The 24,778-nt window shown below is 38.2% G+C and overlaps 2 protein-coding genes across 3 annotated transcripts in view; one reads left to right on the plus strand and one right to left on the minus strand.

Moving 5' to 3' along the window:
- The window catches only part of LOC139141308 (formimidoyltransferase-cyclodeaminase-like), a 32,606-nt gene extending 32,188 nt beyond the window's left edge, over positions 1-418 (minus strand). Inside the window, exon 1 of the mRNA XM_070710934.1 lies at positions 253-418. Within this exon, the coding sequence (XP_070567035.1) occupies positions 253-306 (54 nt within the window). The 5' untranslated portion in view covers positions 307-418. The remainder of the gene's footprint in view (positions 1-252) is intronic.
- Positions 419-439: 21 nt separating this feature from the next.
- The window catches only part of LOC139140900 (zinc finger MYND domain-containing protein 11-like), a 45,861-nt gene continuing 21,522 nt past the window's right edge, over positions 440-24,778 (plus strand). For both annotated transcript variants that reach the window (XM_070710368.1, XM_070710369.1), the window contains exons 1-2: positions 440-568; positions 23,447-23,742. In XM_070710368.1, coding sequence (XP_070566469.1) covers positions 23,461-23,742 — 282 coding nt within the window. In that variant the 5' untranslated portion in view covers positions 440-568; positions 23,447-23,460. The remainder of the gene's footprint in view (positions 569-23,446; positions 23,743-24,778) is intronic.

Raw genomic sequence — 24,778 nt, forward strand, 5'->3', positions numbered from 1 at the left:
CATCTCCGGTGAGGGAAAAACCAAAGAGGTACTGGAAGACCTGAGCGATGCACAGCGAATGTGAACGGGTGAAACATGTACGGGTAATGACATGACAGGTTAGCAAAAAGCGGGCTGCGTGTCGCAATGCCGCTCATTCAAATCAATGGAAAATGACAAGTTCGAGCGTTAGGATTTGCCATTTACGTGGCCGCGATTAACGATCGCCGTATGCTTACAACGGCTGGACATGGTCTACAATCATGTTCTCACCTCTTTACTCTGGCCTTCGGAGAAATTTGGCACGCACTCTACGATCCTCGACATGGCTGTTTCTGAAGAGTTAGCAGATTTTTCCCGAAGAGCTCACTGTGCGACGGTTGGTGACTTGAACTCAGGTGAACTAGGATAGGAGATGTGAACTACGTCAACGTTTATGTATATTACGTCACCACCGTATGTTTATATGACGTATTCCGCACCCGCCGTCTGTCAGGAAATGGTTCATCATAGGCACTGGTGTATTTCCCAGTAAATCGGCGCATTTTAACGCGATCGCAGTCGTTTTGGAAGTGCCGAACAACACAAGGTGCGTATCCAAACATTATAGAAAGCATCAAAGGGTGTTATTTTGCTAAGGTCTTCTCCGATCGTAGATTAGTTGACCGTCACCCCGCGATTTTTCAGTCTGCATAAACAGTCGTCGGTAGTGCAAGGTCGCTATTGTACGCGGCCCGCTAGCGCTTTTGTTCAATGCTAACGTATGCATGTAGGGAAACTGACTGTTGCGAATTTGATTTTTCTGTGTCAGCCGCGGGCTTTAGAGTGCACCATTATTCTTGACCCACCAGACATATTGTTTTAAAAAGCGGCGTTGCCGTCGTTCGGACAGACACGTAAATGCAAATAAGTCATAAACAGACTGCACGGTTCAGGTACATGTATGCATATTACTTGGACACGTCTCTGTTGGTGATACGTCGCGTTCCAACGATTCCTCATTGATAAACGTTCACGGTGTCAGTGTCACGATTTAGAAGCGTTTGCCATAATCGAATTTGATAAGTGATTGTTTTGGCGGGGAGTCATCTCCCAGCCCAGAACAAAAAATACACGTTTTTTGCCATGCCTTAGTGTCAGCGATTTCATAAACAAACAACTTTAAAGCTGCAAGCAGCGTTGGCGGGGCCCAAGCGATTAACATGGTTTCCAGTTCGTGCAGTGATTTTATTATGTGCAAAATTTCAGCTTGAAAACAGTCAAGTCCTTGTAAAGAAGAATTTTGAACATCATCTCATATTTACTGTCTGTTTCAATCGTAATCGTATGTTTTATGCAAAATACAATATGGCGGCAAAACCACGTGACCGATCAAATTGCCTTTCACAAACTTGAAAGAGCTCTCACTAAGAATGACAAAAGTGGAATTTCACTTCCATCAGTGTTGTGGTTCTGGAGAATAAGATTTTAGAGATAAATTGCGATTTTTGCAAAATCAAATGTGGATTCTGAAACTGAGCACGGTGAGCTACCAAAAAGTCTTTCAAAAGTACAAGAAATATATATGAATTAGATGCCACTCAAAATTGACGATACTGGAAGGCTGAAATATTCCATCAAATAAATGTATTCATCTCTGAAATTTTGAGTGTAATAATTGCAAATTTGGTTGTAATTCCATTTAGTCATATATTTTTTCATTTCATCTTTAGTGTTCAAAGTTTTACTTTTGTATAATTTTTATTACAAGAATGTGAAAATTTAGAAAATCAAGCATGGTGACCCCATCTTTTGTTTGCAATATTTTATTATTGTTCATGTCTATTACTTAAACAGAACCCTAAAATATAAAATACATAATGTTTTGATATTGAGAACCATCGTTTTGTTTCACTGGCGATCAAGTTTAATGCTCAAATATCGCGACAAGAATTGCGCATTTGCACGATATGAATGCGGAAGTACGATGACTCGGCAGACGAGCGAGCGCCTTCTCTGAAAATCTGTTTCCGATATCACGTCACAATACACTGAAAAATCTTGCGAATTCATCTCTACGGAAGCCAATTAACACATGTTCCTAACGTCAGTAAAGATATTGTCTTGTTGCCAGCAATACACACCAACATTTTCGCCGTTCAGGAGTGCCTCACTCGCTCTACTTTGTAAAATAAGTCGTATGCTTTGCCGTTACCTAACTTTCCAAATTCACGGTAGACTTTCAGCAATAGTAGTTGGAGATTTTGTTCAATATATCGCGCGTGGTGGAAACCGCAATTATCCATAATCACACAGTCACCTATTTCCAAACTTAATCCGTAACTTGAACAGCCCCTCTGAAAAGGTTCAGTAACTTAAACCCGTTTGATGGGCCAACGATCACATCGGAATGATCGACACCCGTTGCACTGATAGGGAGGTTGATCGTATGGAAGTAACTGGTGTCTCTGCGGTCCGGTCCAGATCCAGACCGCAACGAAAATACGGTCGTTTTGGCCGAAATTCTTCTCTATTGGGGCATGGATGTAAAAAAAAGAGGCAATATCCTTTCCCTATCTAGATCTGCTTTTACCTCCTAACCTACCGCAGAAAAGTTGCGATTAACTTCTTCTAACGTCCAAAACCGCTCGCATTCTGAAACATAACGTACTCGACAAGTTATTTAAATTTACCCATGTAGATCGCCATTGTGTAGCCTAGATTCCTTTTCCGTCCGCTTGCCTCCGTACCTCCGTCCCCACTAGTAGGGGACGGAGGTACGGAGGCAAGCGGACGGAAAAGGAATCTAGGCTAGCCATTGTGAATCTCGCCGAAGAGACCCAAGTTATCTCTACAGACCGTTGCAGGGCTGTGGTGGAGGCCGTATAACGCCCGGAACACACACCTGAACGCAGGACTACTTTTACACTAATAAACCTCACGAAGTGCATGTTTACTGAGTGTTCCCACTGTAATAAGTTGTGCAAAGAAACGTTCTGAACAGCTACACTAACAACTGAAATGGTCACACCTATTTAGACCTAGAACTATTATAAGAGCGTCCAGCTTTGATTAGCCATTTTACCGACAGGCTGTGAGTGAGCAGCCATTTAAACCTAGTTTCCTTCCCAACTGACAACAATCAATAAACAATTTGTAGTTGGTAATTGTAGCTGCCTTCTAGCTGCATCGTAAACTGTGATTTGTGAATGCTTTAGTGGGGTTAAGGCGATGTGAGACGCCTGAGTGTGGTGAACGCGATAGCGGGCGGGTGAGCGTTACACAAAGGAGTTTATCCCGGAATCTCGAGGACACCGCGACATTGCACTTTTTGTATGATATCCAATATTTACGGCTACTAGATTATACAATATCGAAGTCAGATTGGCTCGGCTAGATCTATAAGGTGGTGAAATATCCGATATATATCGGATATTTACCCGTAATTTGACAGAATTCAGTATCGCCTAGTATCAAGGTTAGAGTCAGTCCCTGGAATCATGGATGTAAAAAATAGCATGCTGGAATTAAGTCGGGTTTTACCAGAACATTAAGGCGGTGAAATTTCCGATATATATCGGATATTTACCCGCGATTTGACAAAATCTAGTATCGTTTAGTATCGAAGTTACAGTCAGTCCATGAAGTCGGTTTTATGAAAACATGTACATGTAAGGTGGTGAAATGTCCGATATATATCGAATCCCCGACCGAAACTAACTCACTACTGCACAGACTCAGATAACGCATTCAATTGCTAGGAAACCTGGCCTGCGCTGCCTAATTCCAAATAGGTTCGTATGGATATAGGAGAGACACAAAAGAAACTACGATTTTAAAAATTATTTTAATTTTTAACATTTCACCGACTTCAATCAACTCTAGGTGCATCGTACCGTGCATTTGTTATGCATTTGCATTGTTTGGATGTCTCGAAACTACCGAAAGCGTACAATGACCTACTATAAAAACGGGGGGATCTTGAAACTTTTTCGCGCATGCTCATTTAAGCTTTTGTAAAATTCCAACGCTATCAACTCACTATGTTGGTTGCATGCCAAAGAAGTCTGCCGTCAGTCATCGGCCGACGTACGACAAAGCGACAAATTATTTTGTTCAAAGAGTAGACAATTAAATGACAAAATATGTCGATAATATGGCTGATATAAGGATTATTTTTGATTCATTAGTAACAGTGATGGAACCGGCATAATTAACGATGGTGGACATGGTTTTCTCTCGCCTGCGCGATTGCGCAAATCGCGCATTTCCGAGCCATTGTCTGCCCTGGTAAAGTTACTGACAGCGCGGAAGTCGCGCACAAAACAAAGCAAGCAAAGACGCCGAAGGAAGTGGATGTTTACTGAGTGTTTCCACTATAATAAGTTTTGCAAACAAACATAAGATGCCAGGTCGCACCTATTTAGACCTAGAACTATGGCAAGAGCGTCCAACTTCTCCGATATTGGATATAAACCCGCGATTCGACAGAATGTAGTATCGTTCAGTATCGAAGTTAGAATCAGTCCTTGGAAGTCGGGTTTGACCAGAAATGCAAGGTCACGATATATATCGGATATTTAACCGGGATTTGACAGAATCTAGTATCGTCTAGTATCGATATTTGAGTCCCCAAATCGCCAATAAATATCTGGTAAATATTGGCGACTTCACAGACCGTGCGTGCCGAGGCACAGGGCAAGTCATTCTAGTATTGTGTACTATCGATATCAGAGTCCCCAAATTGCTGATAAACATCCAATTACATGTAAATATCGACGATTTCACAGATCTGGCGTACCGAAGCACAGGGCAAGTCATTCTACTATTGTCTAGTATCGATATCAGAGTCCCCAAATCCCTGATAAATATCGGGTAAATTTCGGCGATCTCTTAGACCGGGCATGCAACTGCACAAAGCAATTACAGTGAAATTCGATCAAGCTGCAGAACTTCATTTAACAAGGTGCTGTTTCAATGGATATGTATCAGCGATTTTTACGACATTAACAGCTGGACTTGATGTGGTCTTGTTTACATTTTTAATCAGCTACATGCTCCCAGTTACACAACACACCAGGGCCACTCCATGCATGTCAGATAGAGAAACATAAACAAATCACCACACCTTGCAATGTCATGTATCCGTCTTTTTATCATGATGAACAAGTGAGCGTGCATTCAGACACCTACATATAAAAATACCCGAATAGCTTCATTTATGGTCCTTGACACTCACATATCAGCTGTGCGTAGACCCCAGTAATTGTGCCCTGGCAGGACCTTGTCTCTATTCAGTCGATCACACCGGTCGGCCACCCCTTAAAGCAAGTGGCACACTCCTCTAAGTACTTCCGTCGCAGTATACTCGACAACGTCACCTGGCGTACAAAAGCTGGTCGCAAAAGTTGCCTTACACAAGGGGCCGAGATTAGGGTTCGTGTGACTGCTAGCTGAATATTCACAGCGGCCATTGCAGTCAGTCGTGCCGTCTTTGATATTCAAGTGTACAATATAACATACATCACTGATCGATCTTCTGACTGACGAGGTTTTAAACTGCAGCCTTATGAACATTTGGGCGACTTAACCGATCCAAATGCCTTTGTCAAAACTTGAAAGTGCTCGCACTATGAAAGAAATGAGTAAAATTTCAGTTGAATGTGTGTATTGCTTCTGGAGAAGAAGATTTTTAAAGATTAAATTGTGATGTAAACAAAATCCAATATGGCGGCCAAATTACGTGACTGATCAAAATGCCTTTCGCAAACTTAAAAGGACTACCACTAGGGAAAATAAGTGTGAAATTTTAGTTCAATAGGTGTATTTGTTCTGGAGGAGAAGATCTTTAAAGATTAAATTACGATTTTTCACAAAATCCAATATGGCGGCGAAACCACAGGACCGATTCAAATGCCTTTGGCACACTTGAAAGAGATCACACTTTCGATGATAGATGTAGAAGCTTTTTGCAAACTTGAAAGATATCACTGTAAGGGTTACATAAGTAAAATTTCATATTAATCAGTGTTTTGGTTCTGGAGAAGAAGATTTTTAAAGATTAAATTACGATTTTTTGCAAAATTCAATATGGCGGCGAAACCACAGGACCGATCCAAACGCCTTTCGCAAACTTGAAAGAGATCACACTGTAGATGACATTTATTAAATTTTAGTTCAATTGGTGAATTGGTTCTGGAGAAGAAGATTTTTAAAGATTAAATTGTGATTTCACAAAATCCAATATGGCGGCTAGACCACGTGACCGATCAAAATGTCTTTTGCAAACTTCAAAGAGATCACTGTAAGAATGACATGAGTAAAATTTGAGCTTAATCGATATTTCGGTTCTGGAGAAGAAGATTTTTAAAGATTAAATGACTATTTTAGAAAATCCAATATGGCGGCCCAGGTCATGTGACCGCATGCGATTTTATTTGCAAATTCTAAAGACCTTAGGTCATGCTTACTATACAAAAAATTTCAAATCGACTAGACCCCTAGGTCTTCTGGAGAAGCCATTTTTAGGTTTTTGGAAAATCCAATAAGGCGCTAGGTCACGTGACCAATCAAAATTTCAAGGGTCAGGTGCAAGAGTACTAATTAACACCTATTAGCCCTGCAAGTTTGAGAAGTTTTCGTGGAGCCGTTTACGAGATCTAGGTCGACAAAGAATCGGCAGAAGAAGAAGAAAAAGAGGAAGAAGAGGAAGTAGTAGAACTTGAGCAATAACAATAGGGTCCCAGCCGGTCGGCTTGGGCCCCTAACAACTCTCACCCGGCAGGTAAAACATGTCCTCGGAAAACACGTCTTGTATGATGCTGTAGGCGGTCCAGGTCACGCTCTTATCGTGTGATCACGCCGAGGTTTTCACGTATTTTACGCGGTAGTAACTGGTACAATCAAAACAAACCGACTCACTTCGACTTGACAAAACGAAGTCATCATGGTGAGCAATTTTAGGTCAAATGTGAACCCAACTTTCGACGAAATCGCGAGCTTTTTCAACGCTCGGCCATGGACAGTTATTGACCTCGATGTGATGTTGTAATTTATTAGTCCTCAAGGTTGCCAAACAATCGCTGACAGGATGTTATGCCCAGACCCTTAAAAGTTCCTTATTATCAAGGAAGGGATTAAAGAGACATATTTTGATCCCACAAGATTGTTGTTCCGCAAGTACGTTCCAAATTTCATACTATAAAATGCATGTTTTTGTTTTCCAACAAATTGAAATTGCTTCCTGTTTAATAGCTTTTTGTTTCTAGAATATCATCATAGAATCATTATCTTATTTTACAAATGTACATGTAGCCTTTAGAATGAGATAAAGATCAACTTTCTGTGCATTTACTCAGGCCAAAATCAATCATTTGTTCCCCCATTTACATGTACTACTCATCAGCTTGAAACACAAGTTTTTGTCCATTTTGCTTGGAGCCACCCAAAGAAAATGACAAAATATGGTAAATTCACATGCTATTTTGACAATACAAAAAAGTTAAGGGTCAGTAGGTTTAAAACAGGTCAAGTCTTAGGTTACTGGAAATACCCATACTCAGACACTGCATGTTTTTTGTGTGGCTTCTTCAAATCATACACATAGACCCTTAAAAAAGGTCATTTTAGAGCTTATGTTCAAATCAAGCTCTCTGGGCCACCCAAACACAGACCTATAAGCTATATCTAGCTTTCTTTATTTAGCACCATAGTTTACAGTATTTTGTGATATCTTTTGAATGTCTTTGTTCTCCATATATACCAGTGACATGTTGATTTAAGCTAAATTTATAGATGCCGCGACAGTTTCATATTATATATGATATACTTCTGAATGACAAAGTTAATGAAAAAATTCACCGGCATTATGTCAAAATGTTAGAAAACAGGTATGTGTCATATGATACAAACATATGTTGAACTACTGTTACTGTATTGCACCTCTTGCATTTAATATTTGCCTAATTTAATAATTACAGGACCCTCATCAAGACCATGCATGAATACATCAATAAGTTACAGTTTGGTATAATTTATGATACATTGCACAATAATATTTCCTATTAAGTATTATAAAAGTGATGATATGTGATATAGAGGTAACACAAATATGTACATATATAGTATATGCCAACATGTAAATGTGGTACTTCACATCTACATGTAACGGATGTGAGCAAGTGGTCTAGAAATTCTTGCAATAAAAAAATAATTCCATGTTAGTTGAATTATTAATTCTTGCAGTTAAATGCACACAAATGTAGATACTAGAAGGTGTTCCAAGTTGATTTTTGTAAAATAACTTCCTTATTCCTACATGTAGTAGCAGTTACATAAGGTGGCCAGAAGAAGTTTATAACAAATTTAGCAGCAAGGTCACTGTGATTAATAAACATTCCTGATAAAAAATACTGTTATGTGTGAAAGGAACTCAATGAAGGCTGATTGCCCTCAAGGGTAACGTACTTCCTCAAGTTGTACAAGAGGTAGGGCTTCTTCAAGATCATTCACGGATTCATTTGTACAGTACATAATTACCTTCACTGTACTCTGCCAGGTCATTGGTTAAGATCTGAAGATGACCCCTACATGTACCAGTAGTCGTACATTTATACCCATATTGTGAGTTCATAGCTGTCAGCATAAATCACAGGAATTGCATCTCTGATACCATATTGCAGATGTATTCATGGCGATCACCCTAGACAATCCTGTGTTATTGTTAATACGTATACCGTGTGTGTCTGTTGAAATTGCATGTGAGGAAGACATATACAATTTCAACGTGTTTGAAAGGAAAATTAGTGATAGTCAGCCAGTATTTTGTAAAAAATTGCGGAAAAATTCCTCTTTTAAAAATGACTCTTTCACCATGAAAAAAATGATTAAATTTCTGTTTTATTGATAACACATTTAGATTTATTAGAAATATTGTCACTTCCCTTGGCTTAAAATGGCCTTCAATTTAATTAACTTGTATTGAATACATGCATATGAGAGGGATTTATGAAAATGACCCAATACAAGCATGATTTGTTACTTTTGTCATACATGTAAAATAATACACATATTGACTGGCCCTGAGTGCAACACAATACGTTTCTCCTCGAGGGAAACAGACTGCTTTTGGTGACTCTAAGATCTGAGAGAAAAAAATGTAACCTGTTAGCCATATGATGCCAGTCAATATCTGCTTTGTAACGCACCTCATCAAATTTTGTCATTCAGAAATCGCAAAATTTCGTCTGCTATTACTTGTCTGCTGCAGATGATATTTTCATCTTCTTTTACAAACTGTTAATAAGTTGTACTAGAATGTGCATATGCATACATCTAGGTGGTGCTTTCAGATAACCGGTCAACAGCTGTCCCAGCTGTTAACCAGTACAGTAGGTTAACAGTTTCAAAAGCTGTTTACCAGTAACAGGCTCTTGTATGTATTAGCGCCAAACACCCATAATTGCATGATTGCAAATTGACCAATCATGGCAGAGAATTTGGATGAGGTGGGTTACTATGAAGAATTTTACATTTCTGAGGTACATTACAAATGTAAATAGCATACACAGTGATATCGTTCATCTGATAAGATCAATGATACAAAATTTCAGATGTACATATTTATTTTGAAAAGAAGATTTTTCATGTCATGAATACCCTAGCGTGACTTGTTGCTCAGGTTATGGAAAATTTTGCGTGAGAACACTATTTTGAAAAGCAATACAGTAGGTAAAGGGTAACAGTTGACATAACAGTAATACCTTTTGTGAAGATGTTTTATGAATAAATTAGTGGAAAAGGAAATTTACTGTATTAGCACCCCATTCCAATAATTTGTTCAGCCCTATTTTATATAAATAATCATGATCTCATTACATATAATTGTTTTGGTTTTATCAATAATAACATGTCAAATTCACCTTAAGGTCACCACAAACAACATAGATTTTTCAGTCCTTGTCTAACACACCTAGATTTTCTTTCTGCAGAGAACTTTTGAAAGTCGGAAGGAGTAGCCTTCAACTTGACAGAAGGAAAAAAAAACATGATCTCTTTCCTGCTATTGCATATCCTGCTTTATCTTGTATCATCAGTTGTCAAGTTTGAACACTTCTGTTGCTCTTCACATTACTTTATTTTTACAATGAAATATAGTGATATGAAATTGAAAATACCAATTTGAGGCATAAAGATGAAGTCAGCTCCATGGCAACAAGCCGTTACCGAAATATAATGACTGCCTGAAGACATGAAAAGACGGTTTCGAAAGTTTCCCAAGTAAGGGAATTTTGCACATATACAAGTGCCAACAATGTTTATTGAATGATGGTAAAGATAGACCATATTGTCAAATTTTGCAATACCAAAGTTACATGTGTCAACATTGTAGTCTATGAAAACAAAACATACATGTACGTACTATTTGATAGTATTTCTCAATGCATTAATATTCTCATCTTGAGTGGAGATGTTACAGTCATGTGTACGGTTGACCAGACATTTGAAAATGTCATGGCATTCATCATATGTGATTCATTCAGCTACGAATAATTTACAGATTGTAGAGAAATTTGGTTGAAGGGCAAAAGGGAAACACCTACATGTAGGCAGACTGCTGTGAGTTGACAGAATTCTGTATTTCGGCTTCAGAGACAAACATTGATAATCTTCTTCTTTGAGAGACTGAATAATGTTCAGGTGAAAATGTCGACATTTTTACCCAAATGTCAACATTTATTTATGCCCAAAGTTGATTGCACATTCATGTGTACAGTATAGTAAACTTAAACCAGTCTACAGCACAGTGTGAAAGTGTTCTCAGCGTTGAGTACCTTGGCTGCCATTTGGTAAATCATGTCATGTGTGGTGATGACTTAGTAGATGCCTAGTGGCCGGTACTCTTGTGAAGGACCTTAACTTAATCAACATATGCTTCAATTCACTTCTGCAGTAAATCATCTGACGCATTTTGCACAAGGTTACGGGCTCTTATCTACGATATGTACTGTACTGTACTGGAGACAGTATTTTGCATAAATTTGCTCAGGCTGAGAGAGAGTTCACAGCTTGTCCTTCAAGGTGGCAGTCTTTGCAATCATAAATACAACGTGTTAAAAAACTTTATGATGGTTAACGCAATATTATATTATACACAGTCATGTCATACAAAGCACATGTCCGTACTGAGATCATGCTAACGTCCATTGTTTTTGTAATTCTGAGCACACGTATACCACGTATACCACGGAGACGTACTTGTACATGTACATGCCAATTGGGCAAAGTAAAGCCTACCATTATGTGCATGTACATGTACAGTGTATCAAGGCCATCCCTTTGTACTTATTTCAAGCTGTCTTTATTTCACAAGTGTCCAGAATATACAGGTGAAATTCACATGGCTTGTGGCCATGAAAATACAGTCTTGTACCCCAGGTGTCCTATTACGTACATGTAAAAGTGTACCAGCAGATTGTCAGTACAGCATACCCAGACACTGTACTGTACACATACTTGCCTAGACCCTAGACCTCGCTTGCCTTCGTTCCTTCGACCCACTCCTAGTGGGTCGGAAGCACGAAGGGTGGCAAGCGAGGTCTAGGGTCTAGGCAATACACGTACATACCTTAGAAAACATGCCCCAGTGCATAAATACATGTACATACAGTATCTGTTGTATGACGGTCAGAGCATTTTCATGGATGGATTACCCATTTATTATCCATTGATGTGTTTATTCATAGCAATGTTGATGTTTTTATTTACAGCAAAGTTGTAGGCATATCCAAATACAGTAAAACATTGCTTTATACATTTGGGAGCATTTGCTACTCAGGATTATGTCAATTCTATTCAGTACATTTTGGTATTTCAATTCACAACATACATGTAATAATATTAATATCTGAAATGAATTGTGGAGCGCTGACTTTGCAAAGCTTTTATCGCAAGGGGGAAAATTCCTAAAAGTATGACGTACGTGTATGTGATTCTTATACGTGTTCACTCATAAACATACCAGCTTTTTTGTCCATCTGTATAATACATGGTTAACATGGTTTCCGCAGAAGCAATGATGTGGTAATATGCATATTGTATATAGTAGAGTTCCCCATTCAGTAAATTGAATTGAAGTTCATTATTTGACATTGATATGCAATTTATTTGATGGTGATCTTTCATTTCTCATCAATATTTCACACGTTCCATTCCATACATGTATATTTTTCCTACAGTTTGATAATGAAGTCTTTTAGTTAGTATGATGTAGACAGTGTGGAAAAAACCACAGAGAAAAAATCTCTGCTGCTTAACCCTTTGACTGCTGTAATTTTTCCCACCAAAATTTTAACGCAACATTTTAACAATTTCTGTGAACTTTTCTGTAAGTTTTTTCATAAATTTGGATCAAATGGATATCACATTTCATCAGCTACAGTTTTTTATCAAAATTTTTGCAAAAATCAGAAAAAAATTGACTGTGGTATATTTTCCAAAAATAGACTTTGGCGCTCAAAGGCTTAAAGGGACAAAGTCAGCTATTTTTCATGAATTTTGTGTGATGCAAGATACTTCATATATTGTTTGACATGTTGAAAGATACTGAATAAATGGGTGACCATGCATATATTCGACCCCGGTTTTAGACAAATTAAATGAAACAATCGCGAAAATGAATGAATGGTCATGACCATTACTTTATTTGCATGATGGTTTTATGTATCGTGTATAAAACCGGGGTCGAATATATGCATGGTCACCCATTCATTCAGTATCTTTCAACATGTCAAACAATATAAGTAGTATCTTGCATCAAACAAAATTCATGAAAAATGGCTGACTTTGTCCCTTTAAAGAAGCAAATTTACAAAAAGACAAATTTGAAACAGCGATATGCTGGTAAACTCCTTTATTTTCATAAACATTGTGTCTGAAAGTGAAAGCTTTGACTTTGACTTGGTATTTTAATTCTTAGTTCCTTTTAATACATTCATATATCATATACCATTACCAATCATGTCACTTGTTGAGCCAAATCATGGTGGTGATGCAATGTGACAAATGCATGTGACTTGGATTCCTCTCTGCCTGCACTTTTATGAAAGCAGTGACCGTGTGATGAAGTGTTCTTTCACTTGTCGGCAATCAAACCACAAAGATGAATTCATTTGTAAATTTACATGTAGCTCTGTGTTTGCTTCCTTCTAACTTTTAACACACACACACACGCATCAACTTAGCCAAAAGCTCGAATCTGCAATTTAGAAAGGTATCCAGATACAGTGTACATGTAAATGTACAAGCGGACGACATGAGATGTGTCCTATGTATTTCAAATGCAGTTGTCAGTCACCCATTTCATCTAAATAATTTCCTAAGTCAGTCTGTTCATCCATTTGTCGGACATGACAGAGAGAATTTAGCCCAAAGGTTTTTGCCGCCATGACAACATGAATTTAAAAACACCAGCAGCAGAAGCAGCAAAATTGATAGAAAATGATTACATTGCTGTTTTTGGATGTATATACCGGTATATATGTACATGTACCAGTAGGGGTACATGTAATTGCACTCAGTAGTCGGTGATCGCCACGCACAGCTCAAAAGTGTCTTTTCTCAATCTTTGTCTTTTAACACTTGAATACCAGCAAATTTGAGACAGGGTTATCATAAGGAATTATGATAAAGATCTCTGTGCAAAATTTGATACTGGAGTCAGGGTTTCATTAAAGAGCCGGCAGCCGGCGAAATTGACCGGTTACTCTCACGATTTCGCCGGCTACTTTTTTGGAAAATTGGGACGCTTTCATCGCTAAAATGTTTTTTACCTTCTGAAATGGTTCGGACAAGTATCACAAGCTGTGCTATCAAATATTTAACGGGTTTTATGTGAAACAAAGTTTAGTAGACGAGCACTGCGATCGCCGTGTAACACGTCTGGGGTGTATTGCCTGAGTAAAAATCGGCATTGCAATGGACAATTCTATTGGCTACTGCAATTGCTGACCCCAATATAGTGACTTTTATATTCGCCAATGAAAACGTCCGTACTACACCTGTCGGCCCTCAGAAACTCAATTCAAAATGACCGGAACAGAGGGAGAAGCGACCGCGAGGTCAAGCTTTAAAGCGCACCAAGGAACGAAGGAGAGTGTAATTTCGTGGGTTTAAACTGTTTTCGATGGTAATGGCCTGATTTTTTCTTACGAAAAAACTTCTCGATTTATTACAGTTTGAATTTTAGTAGGCCCACCTGCGTTGCGGGCGTTGCACTACCATAGGCGTCAATGTGTATGTACAGCTGGAGGTACGATATGTGCTGCTTTTTGGTCTATCCACGCCGATAAGAAAAATAGACCTGAGTGATAATTAAAATACGAGCAGACCTTCGAACTCACTTTGAAAACGATCGTCAGGTTTAATCCATTATGTGAGCTTCTGAACGTACAAATTTTTATATCCCATATCAAGGTTCTACTTTTTATCATTTTGTGAAGAATGGTTGCCATAATAAATTTTAATTATTGATAAATAAATTATCGTTTTTACCTCCTAAATGGTATTAATTTTTTTATTTACCTATTTTCATACCCAACATCAGGGTTCTTAATTTAAAGCACAACATAGTACGAGAAAGTTTATCGTTTTTTAGTCCCCGCGGACGAAGTCCGGCGGGGACTTATAGATTGGGTCCCGTCTGTGCGTCCGTCCGTCCGTCCGTCCGTCCGTCCGTCATCAACAGTTTCTCAGACACTGCTAAACCAATTTCGTTCAAACTTGGCACAAAGGCATAGCACTATGACCTACAGATGCACGTCGATTTATTTTGTGATACGATCCAATATGGCCACGAGGCGGCCATTTTGTTGCGATTTTTCATGTCTTTGGACCATAACTCAGACATCCTTGAGCAGATTCTGTTCAAACTTGGCACAAAGGCATAACACTATAGCTTTCATATCCCTGTCAAATTATTTCGCGATACAATCCAATACGGGCGCGAGGCGGCCATTTTGTTGCGATTTTTCATGTCTTTGGACCATAACTCAGACATCCTTGAACAGATTCTGTTCAAACTTGGCACAAAGGCATAACACTATGGCCTACATGTGCATGTCAAATTATTTTGCGATACGATCCAACATGGCCGCAAGGCGGCCATTTTGTTTGCGATTTTTTCATGTCTTTGAACCATAACTCAAACATCCTTGAACCGATTCTGTTCAAACTTGGCACAAAGGCATAACACTATGGCCTACATATGCATGTCAAATTATATTGCGATACGATCCAATATGGGCATGAGGCGGCCATTTTTTTTGCGATTTTTTCATGTCTTTGAACCATAACTCAAACATCCTTGAACTGATTTTGTTCAAACTTGGCACAAAGGCAAAGCACTATGGCATACATATGCATGTATCAATTAACCTTGTTATAGGATCCAATATGGCTGCAGAACTGCCATTTTGTTGGAATTTTGCATGTCTTTGAAGCGTAATTCAAAGGTCATTACACCCATTTTGTCCAAACTTGGCACAAAGATCAAGCACTATGGCATACATATACGTGTCAATTTACTTCGTGACATGTTCCAATATTGCTGCCAGATTGTCATTTTTTTCCAATATCGCTGCCAGATGGTCATTTTTGGATTTTTTCATGTCTTTGAGGCTTAATCATATGCAAATATTCCTTAACCAATGTTGTTGAGACTTGGTACAAAGATAAAGTACTATGGCATACATATGCATGTCTACTAATTTTATGCTATGATCCATATGGTCAATAGACAGCCATTTGATTTCAATTTCGGTGTGATTTTTTTATGTCTTTAAAACATAAACATAGGTCACTGTCTTGATGGACTGATTTTGTTCAAACGTGATACAAAGATAAAATACTATGGCTGCATTCTTGTGCACATTAATTGTTTCATTCTATGATCCGAAATGGCTGATTACAACAACATACCCGATCCCATACCATTTCGAAAATTCCACCAAACCATGTGTATAGTATGTGCCATCATGACACTAGAGGCAGTGAGGGCATCGTTATGTGTGATGTAATCAAAAGTTCCTTCAGTGGTCATTACCGGCAGAGATGAGTCATTTATTGAACGTTCCTCAGATTACTTTATTATGCAAGTCACAGGCCTGATGCACCCGTTGCATCAATGTCATTCCACAGCTACCTAGACCACAGCTACCTAGACACCAAAGATTATAACAAAATGGACAAGCGGGGACTGTGTCATCAACGATGACTTGTTGTGTTTAAAATATCAGTGTTTCATCCAGGATGGCATCAACAGGGGGGATTTTCCCCTCTTTACCAGAAAATGTAGGGAGGACTTCACCAGATCATGTGTTCTACTTGAATCTCTAAGATATGACTGACACCATTTCATGGGAGGCTGGTCCCCCCTTGACAAATTACTTGGGGGTGCCAACATGTCAACAGAAGGGGGATCCCCCATCCCCCTGTCTAGATGAAACACTGTATAATATCGTCTAAAATATCAAATTTATATCATTAATAATAATGAATTATTATAGTTTACCTCCTAAAAGCAAATAGAGGTTCTTAACATACCAATTTTCATACAATACATGAAGGTACTTTACTGAGCAGTATTGTCAAATTATTTCTAGATTTTAGTTTTCTTTCTTCAAAATATATTCAGCATTACCCAATTTTCATCATTTTTATTTATGAATTATCATATTTAATCTCCCAGGTAAATAGCTTTTATGATATATGAACACAAATTGTCCTGGAGCACTGCTGACAAAAGGGCCTGAAAATACTATAATTTCAAGTGACTTTGAGCTGTAAAAAGTGAATTTTTTAGCTGATTTTTCAGGGCTTCCGGCCTTCGGCCGGGAGGGGGGGACACCCCTCTCCCGCACCCGCACCCTCCCCCGAAGACCCCTTGGCAGTCATGGTACGCAGCTGCAAAGCCGCCTACATTTTTATTTTAGCCCCCTACTTCAAAACTTAGTGAAACCCTTGGGAGTAACACAAAGTGCAGTCATGACTTATGAAATTTGATACTGAAAAAAAAATATGATTCATGTGTACCTGAGTTAGTGTTTACAAGAAGAGAGATAAGAAAATTGTAAGTTATTGGTTGTCATAAAAACATGGCAACCATATTTACATGTACTTTGTGTATAGATCTTCATATATGCTTACTTCCTGTACTCTACATTATATGCTTTTACAGTTACATTGTACTCTGTGTGACTCTTAACTACATGTATATATAAATCTGCATGCATCTCATCATGTGTACATGTACATCAACACGTAATAGCTCATGAACTACATGCTCATGCAGCAGTGTTTACATGTACCTGACATAGTATTCACTATTTTCAGTAATTATCGCTTTCCCTTTTCTCTGAGGCAACAGTTTTTAAACCAGAAACTAAATTACTGAAATGAATCTTTCAAGGAAAGAGGTGGCATTTCCCATATATACTAATTTTACACCAAGGACTGTCACTAACCGAGTGTGTAACTGCATGTTGTACAAGTGTACTATGTGAAAGTACTGCTCTATCAGATCTGTGCTAAAATATACTATATGTACATACTTCATACATAATACTTGAGAATCTGAACCTACATGTATGCATTGACATCTTCGTCCATCATTTATCTTAAAATAATACCAATACTGTAGATCAGTGACCAAAAAAAGATAAGATTGTACCACTTTTTAGACACTAAAAATGTTAATGACTGTACAAATTCATTTATAAATGAAATAATGTGGATTTTAAAAAATATTAGCAGGTGCACCTCATATAGCATGTTCATGTATAGGATACACAGTGTACTCTTCGTGTACCTGTTTATTTTTCATGTACACTTTATGTCTACATCATCAGTGTGTGAACTTGTGCATGGATGCATGTACATGCACAACATGTATTACCATATGCATGTATGAATTATATTTTTGTCCTGTTGTCTGTTTGCAGTCCTTCAATGCAGCTGATCAGATATTCATTTATATCAGCAAGCTCATTAAAATACCATGTTTCAGAATCCCTCGTGGAATTGTCAGTGTCCGGTGATTTATCATGAACAGGTACTACATGTATGTAGTCGGAGCAACAGGTTCTGTGTCTGTAAGTTTTCCCTGCATATTCACAAATTGATAATCTTGTCTACCAGTACTAGTATAAATACAATGCTTTTTACCAAGAGAGCTCAGGCATAGAGTAATATCTTCTGTAGAAATACAAATGAGACGTGATTCAAAGAAAAGGGTAGGGGAGTTTTAGCCAGAATGAGGATCTGTACAAGACCACGTGTGTATTACGTGTACACACTGAATGTCATTTTATAGCCAGGTAGAAGTCCTGTACAAAGTTAAATTTCAGATCAAATTAATCTACCATTGTTTGTTTATCATTACTAGTTTGAGATTTTCAGAAATTAAATGTTCACTCATTAGATTTTTAAGCTGTGATATTTTGGTTCTTACAGCATGACAAAGTGTATTCAGTGATGACAGGTTACAGCCACAGGTGCTTGCAGTGTTGCCTGGATAGTCCATGGAAGGCTTGGAGTGTGAGGCAGAAGGCCAAATCTGTTAGTAGCTACTGGTAAATGAATGGAAGGTCTGACACAAAAAATAGGCCAGAAGTCCAAAACCATCGAAATGAAACATCAATCCTTTAAAAAAAGTCTTCCAATCAAAATGAGCTTTTAAAGATATACTGTAACTGCATTTGACTAATGTACATGTAGGCCAAATACAAGCAAAATTTCACAGTCAGGCAATGCTCTGCACTCACATTGCTAGTTAGACTGGCCCCCATAGCTTGACTTTTCTCGGCAGCAGCTGGCTGGCCTAGCACCCCATGATCTACTGTATGCAACAGCCTACCTCTAATGTGACAGTCTGCTGAAGTTTATATCTTCAATTTATTGTGTTTTGATATTTATATGCCCATAGACTTGTAGCAAGTCTAGTTGCCAGGCTGCCATTTGGAATTGTACTTTCATGCCCACAATCCTTTGCAATCGAATGATTGACCCCCTGATTCCAAATAGCAGACTGGCAAAGTGAATGCGTAGAATTGCCAGACAGTGAATTTTGTGTATATTTGGTGTATACCAGTCAAATGCAGCTACCAGAATAAAGATTTGAACTTTTGAAGACATTTTCAACAGGTTGATCCTATTGCTCTGAGGGTGACCATTCTTTTAACTACCAGTGAGGTACATGTATTGCCTTTAATCAACTATCTAGGCAACACTGTGAGCACCTGTGATGTCAGCGTGAATCAGTACATGCATTTGTAAACCTAAAAATCTATTGCACAGATTTCTTCAGAAGCAGTCAACATTTTGCACACAGTACTGCACAATGTCAAGCCTACAGTAGCAATCAGTGCCATTGTGCATTGTTCAATACAGTTTCCCAGGCTAAGAAGCCATGAATAGTCATCTTTTCTGCAAGTGAAGAAAGGACGTGGATATGGCCTTTCACAGCGCAGCCGACATGCTGTCCTAGAGATGATTGTGGTCGAGATGGCTGATTGTTCAGAAATTTGTAAATGTATCAGCTGAGTGATTGAGGAAGTTCTGACAGAAAGGATCTTTTTCGAAACTGCTGATAGGATTTTCAAACATAAATGAGCTCGGAGGTGTTAACAACCAATAATGAGGGATGTACTTATACCAAGATTATTGAAATTGATTTATAATTAATGCAGGGGGGCAGAATGTCTGGGTGTTTATTGTTCCTGTGAGGAATTGAATACATTTTCCCACTATGCATGTTTTTTCTGTTGAAATATCTCATTTCTGTATCAACTTTGATACAAAGGATATTGCAATTGTTCTGTCACTTGCGTCTGAAAACACATTTGTGTGCTGTATTCCGTGTGAATTCACTACATATAAGTCACACCACGTAAAGTAACAGCAAAGTCACCTTATCTAAGAAAATATAATCAGGCTGCTTTTCACCTGTTTAAAATAAGCACTGGTCAGTGCAAGTGAAAAAGATTAAAAGAAACTTGACATCACATGTATGATGTTCATGCAGAATGCATAAGTTGACCTCTAACATAAAGGTCGCCCTTATAAGCATTTAAATTTTGACTTCAGCATACATGTACTGTGCCTTGTTTGCCATGCCCAGAGCAAAGATCATGTTAGCTTTGATCTATTTATTTGTTACTGTGTAATTCACACATGTAGAGTACATTCCAAGATCTTGTGTTCTCCTCCATCAAAATGCCAGGGCTTTCTTACTGTATCGTGTGAGTGATGTACTCTTTGCCCAGATGAACCGTTAAGCAGATCTCCTCCATCAAGTCATAAAGTCCAGTCCAAATGTGATAATTCTCAATAGTTTGCTGCCTTCCTATTGGTCAATAATGCTCTGCAACAAACTTGACATTTACTCTGTTCAGCATTCCAGGCATCTTGAATTTCTCAGATAAAAGTGTTTTAGTCAGCTGTCCCAGAGATTTCTTTTCTTAATAAATCTGTAGTGGAAAAGCTGGCCTTTCTCCAATTCTGTACAGTGCAATTACGGCACTCACCCAGATGTCACAAGAATCGGATGTACTTGTCTCTCTTTAAACATCATCGGCTGATACCCTCATGTACTGTACGTGGTGAACCAGAAATTCATGAATATTCAAATCAACCAGGGCTACAGAGGTGTGCAGTTGCTTGACACTTGCAAATATTCCATGTACACAATCCAAACAGCATGCATGCACTGTAGTTCCCTCTTATGGTCTCTGAAAGTGAAACAGAAGGCAGCTTCTGTCATATGACGGCATCTTTACTACTCATATGTAATAATTAAACTGTACCTTTGCAACAACAGTCGTGGGGTAGATGTAAAATTGGAAAAGACTACAGTGATGAGAATGTGGAATCTCATTAAATAACTGAGTGCTAAGCTTGGTTCAGATGAAGATTAATTAGTAAGTGTTCAGCTATAGATATTATTCCGTATTAATATACGCTAATGTTCATGTGCACTCTCCAGATATTGCGCAGTGTCTCAGAGTCATAGAGACCATAATTTCTGTCATGGCCATATCGTAAATACAAATTTGTGACAATGATCATCCTGCCGTCTTGGTACAAGCCAGAGTACAACCAAAGGGTACATACCGGTATGTGAAGGTTTCTTGATTGTCTGAACTTGTCACGCTCAATGCTCTCAAATCTAGCTGCCTGTAAAAGGTGCCCAAATGCTGTTGAGTGAGACAGCTAGGGTTTTCAAGGTTTGATACTTGTATAAGTAACTGTAAATGACACCATAGAGGCCATTCATTGTATTAATATTAATATGTCTGTATACTCATTTTTGTAATGCCAAGATGGATCCTCTACAATGTACAGGGCCAGTATGACTGTGTAGCCACAACTCTTGATATTTTTTCCATTATTTTTGTTCCATAAGAGGAGAAAATTCTCTCATGCTTCTTCCAAGAGCATACTGAAATTATGAATTTAATGGCTTTGCCAAAAAGACAGGTGTTGTGTATACTTTGCAATTCTGTCCTTGTTGACAAATAAATTCTAGTCCAGTAGTCAACAATAACATTCGATATTACTCATGTATAGGTTTGTGTTGACAAGTTACGGAACAAGGCCTTTCTCTTTACGTTATAGTTTTGGATAGAAAAAGAAACTGCATTTTACAAACAGAAAAAGAAATACTGGAGAATACATCAAACAGTATAGCCAAATGTAATGGAGCTTTACAGTAAACAATGGCGGGCCTTCAACCATGTAGGTACATATGAATGTTGATGTACCTGCACATGTAATAAAATGCCCACAGGTCACTTCTTTTCACGTGCACTCCATGTCCCTCCTATGAGGGTATCGCAGCGTGGCACGGCTATTACAGATGACATCACAATATCCAGGAGGCATGTCATATTCAAACCGATGCAAATTCATAATCATTGTGCCGATACATGTATGTTCTTGAAAGCAAAGGATGAAAGACATTCTGGAGGGCTGTAGTGTGTTCTGAGCAGAACTCCCTGCATTGGAAAATAATCAGTAAATGGCAAACAGAAAGCTTGTATTGTCAAGCACTTAAAGAGATTCCATTCATACACTGTAGTGGGGAAATTTTGCTTTCAGTGTGAGTCATGGAGGAATGCCATTTTTTGCATCATTCAGGTAATAAAAACACTCTTTGGTGTTTCGGTTTGATGCCGACATGACGTGCGTATATCGGTACATTGTATTTACCAATAAATAGTGAATCAGGACAGAAGGAGATATCACAAAATGCGAAAAAATTATTGACAAGATCTCTAAAATCAGAGATAATTTCTTGAAATAAAAATTTTTGCATTGCAAATAATTGATAATTTCTTGAAATAAAAATTTTTGCATTGCAAATAATTGATAAACTTCGATGTATCAATGGTATGAGTGATGAGAGATTGCCCTGGTAGATTGTCAATTTTAACAATACGTCTGTGGGTTCAGTTTTATCAGTTATAGTTATACAAACCAGCTTCCATTTCATCCTTCTCCATCATATCATTCATTTAACGACAGTGTGAGTCTAAGCATAAGCTGTTAATGTGTCCCAAGGGAGGACAGAAGGAATTCATAGATCATAATTGGTTTCATCCTATCTCACAGATACTTCAGCATGTATAGTGTCTGTGTGCAATCCCGACACACATGTATTGCCCTGTCAGCTAATTCAAGACTCTTTAAAAATTTGAGGAATTTTTCTTTGAAGCTGTTCTGTGGCTTAAATTGTATGCCAGTAAATGATCCAATGCCATAAAATTGCAATCTTTGAGATGAAAATAAATTTTTGTAAAAAAATATGCCTCTATGAAATTTGACCTATTCTAGATAATATACAGGTACAGTATCATGAGTACATATATATACATGAATGTACCGGTACATGTACTGATCTAGAAGAGCTACTGTTAAAAAAAGTTACAATGATATACGTGTCTGTTCTTTAAAGAGGCAAAGTGCTGATCATTTTCTTCTTTTTTACCGAGAAATTCATCCAACAATGTATGGATATTATTCTGAGTATGACAGCAACGGTTACAGTACAGGAGCCACACTAGTACATGTGATGAAGATGAAAATGTGTTTTATTCAGGGGAGTTTGCATCACCCAAAGTAGCATGATTTTCAAATTTACATGCGACTCAAAATCACTACTTGAAATTGATAAAAATACATTTTACAAACTAACCACAAAAGACATTTCTTTGATGATGGCCTGTGCAGCTCTGATTGTATTGTAATGTACAGTACATGCAAGTTCAAGTTTGATGTCGGCTAGGGACTGCCCTGTCTTCAAGTCTGCAGAACTAGCATCTTCAAGCAGATATCTTTTCCCAATACCTTTCATCCATACATTGTACCTAGCTTCAACAAATTGTCTGCGGAATGCAAAATAACCGTGAGGTTATCAATTTCTGTTTTCTTCCAGAACATTGACACACAATGCCACGGGTTGTAAAACGTCGACAAGCAAGCCCTCTGATCCTACAGCAGCTGTGGGAAGCCATCGGTGTGATCAGAGAACAGAAACAGATCGCCAACTTGGAGAGAATCTCCAAATACATGAACAGGGAATATGACTACAGCCCCAAAGAGACCCAGAGGCAGTTGGGCTATGCTGTCAAGGATGGACTCATCATTCGTGAAATATCCAAAGGGAATAAAGGTTCTAAGATCGGAGTGGAGCAGGAGGGATATTGGTGCATTGAACAGCCAGAGAAACCAGTGAGTAGACACATTGTGCAGCTTGTAAGGAATGATCAAGAGTGTTCCTGGCTTTTTATATTGTGTGCATCCAAGCCAACAAATATGAGCAGTGTTTTTTAAAGGGATACAGTCATCGGAACTACGCTCAAAGGTCGTATGGGATCCATACGACCAATGTAAACACTGTATCCAAGGTACGATGGTGATTGATGAAAGTTAAAACATGTCTGTCATAATCTACATCGTATAATTTAAATGTTGCAGCTATGATGATGAGGTGCATCTAGATATTGTGCTCAAAATACATTGTTTATAAACAAGAAACTTGTACAGGCGCAGTTCTGATGACTGTTTCCCTTTAAGGAGTTAGCAATTCCTTCAGCATTCTGTTTTATGGGACTGCAATAGCTCTAGCTATATGTCCAGTGTAGTGTACTTGTAACAGGCAATGGGATTTGATAAATGAGCAAACTACATGATATCATTGCCTTTTATGTCTTTTTGTCACAATAAACCCGTATCATGCACAGGCTTTAATACATTGAATGTGACAGCATTGGGCAAGAAGTAGAGAAGTACTCAAGTACAGTATAAATTCACATTTATGCTCACATGTAGATATACACATACAAATTCTTTGTAATCCTGACCTGTAAGTAGTAATGGTACAGGAGTGTCTATAAATAATACTGATAGTTGATAAACTACTCTTGGAGCATTCTGCGTAAATTTTTCTCTGTCTCTGACGATAAATCATTCGATTTAAATCCAGGAAAATATATCCTGCTGCAATAAATGAAATATGACAGGGTTGTTCTACGACGGCTGATAAATCGAACTAGTGATTTCTGTATGCCATTCTCAGAATTCGTGATAAATCACATGTTCCATACAGTGTAAATTTTGCTTAATGACGTAGATATCAGGCGAGACCATTGTTCATATTTCATAATCATATTTTACCGAAGTTAAATCATTCATGTATTTCATGTGGTTTTACGTATCTCAGTAAAACTCCCCTCAAGGATACATGTATGAGTCGTATGATAACTCA

The sequence above is a fragment of the Ptychodera flava genome, chromosome 9, assembly GCF_041260155.1.
Source record: "Ptychodera flava strain L36383 chromosome 9, AS_Pfla_20210202, whole genome shotgun sequence".
Classification (NCBI taxonomy): domain Eukaryota; kingdom Metazoa; phylum Hemichordata; class Enteropneusta; family Ptychoderidae; genus Ptychodera; species Ptychodera flava.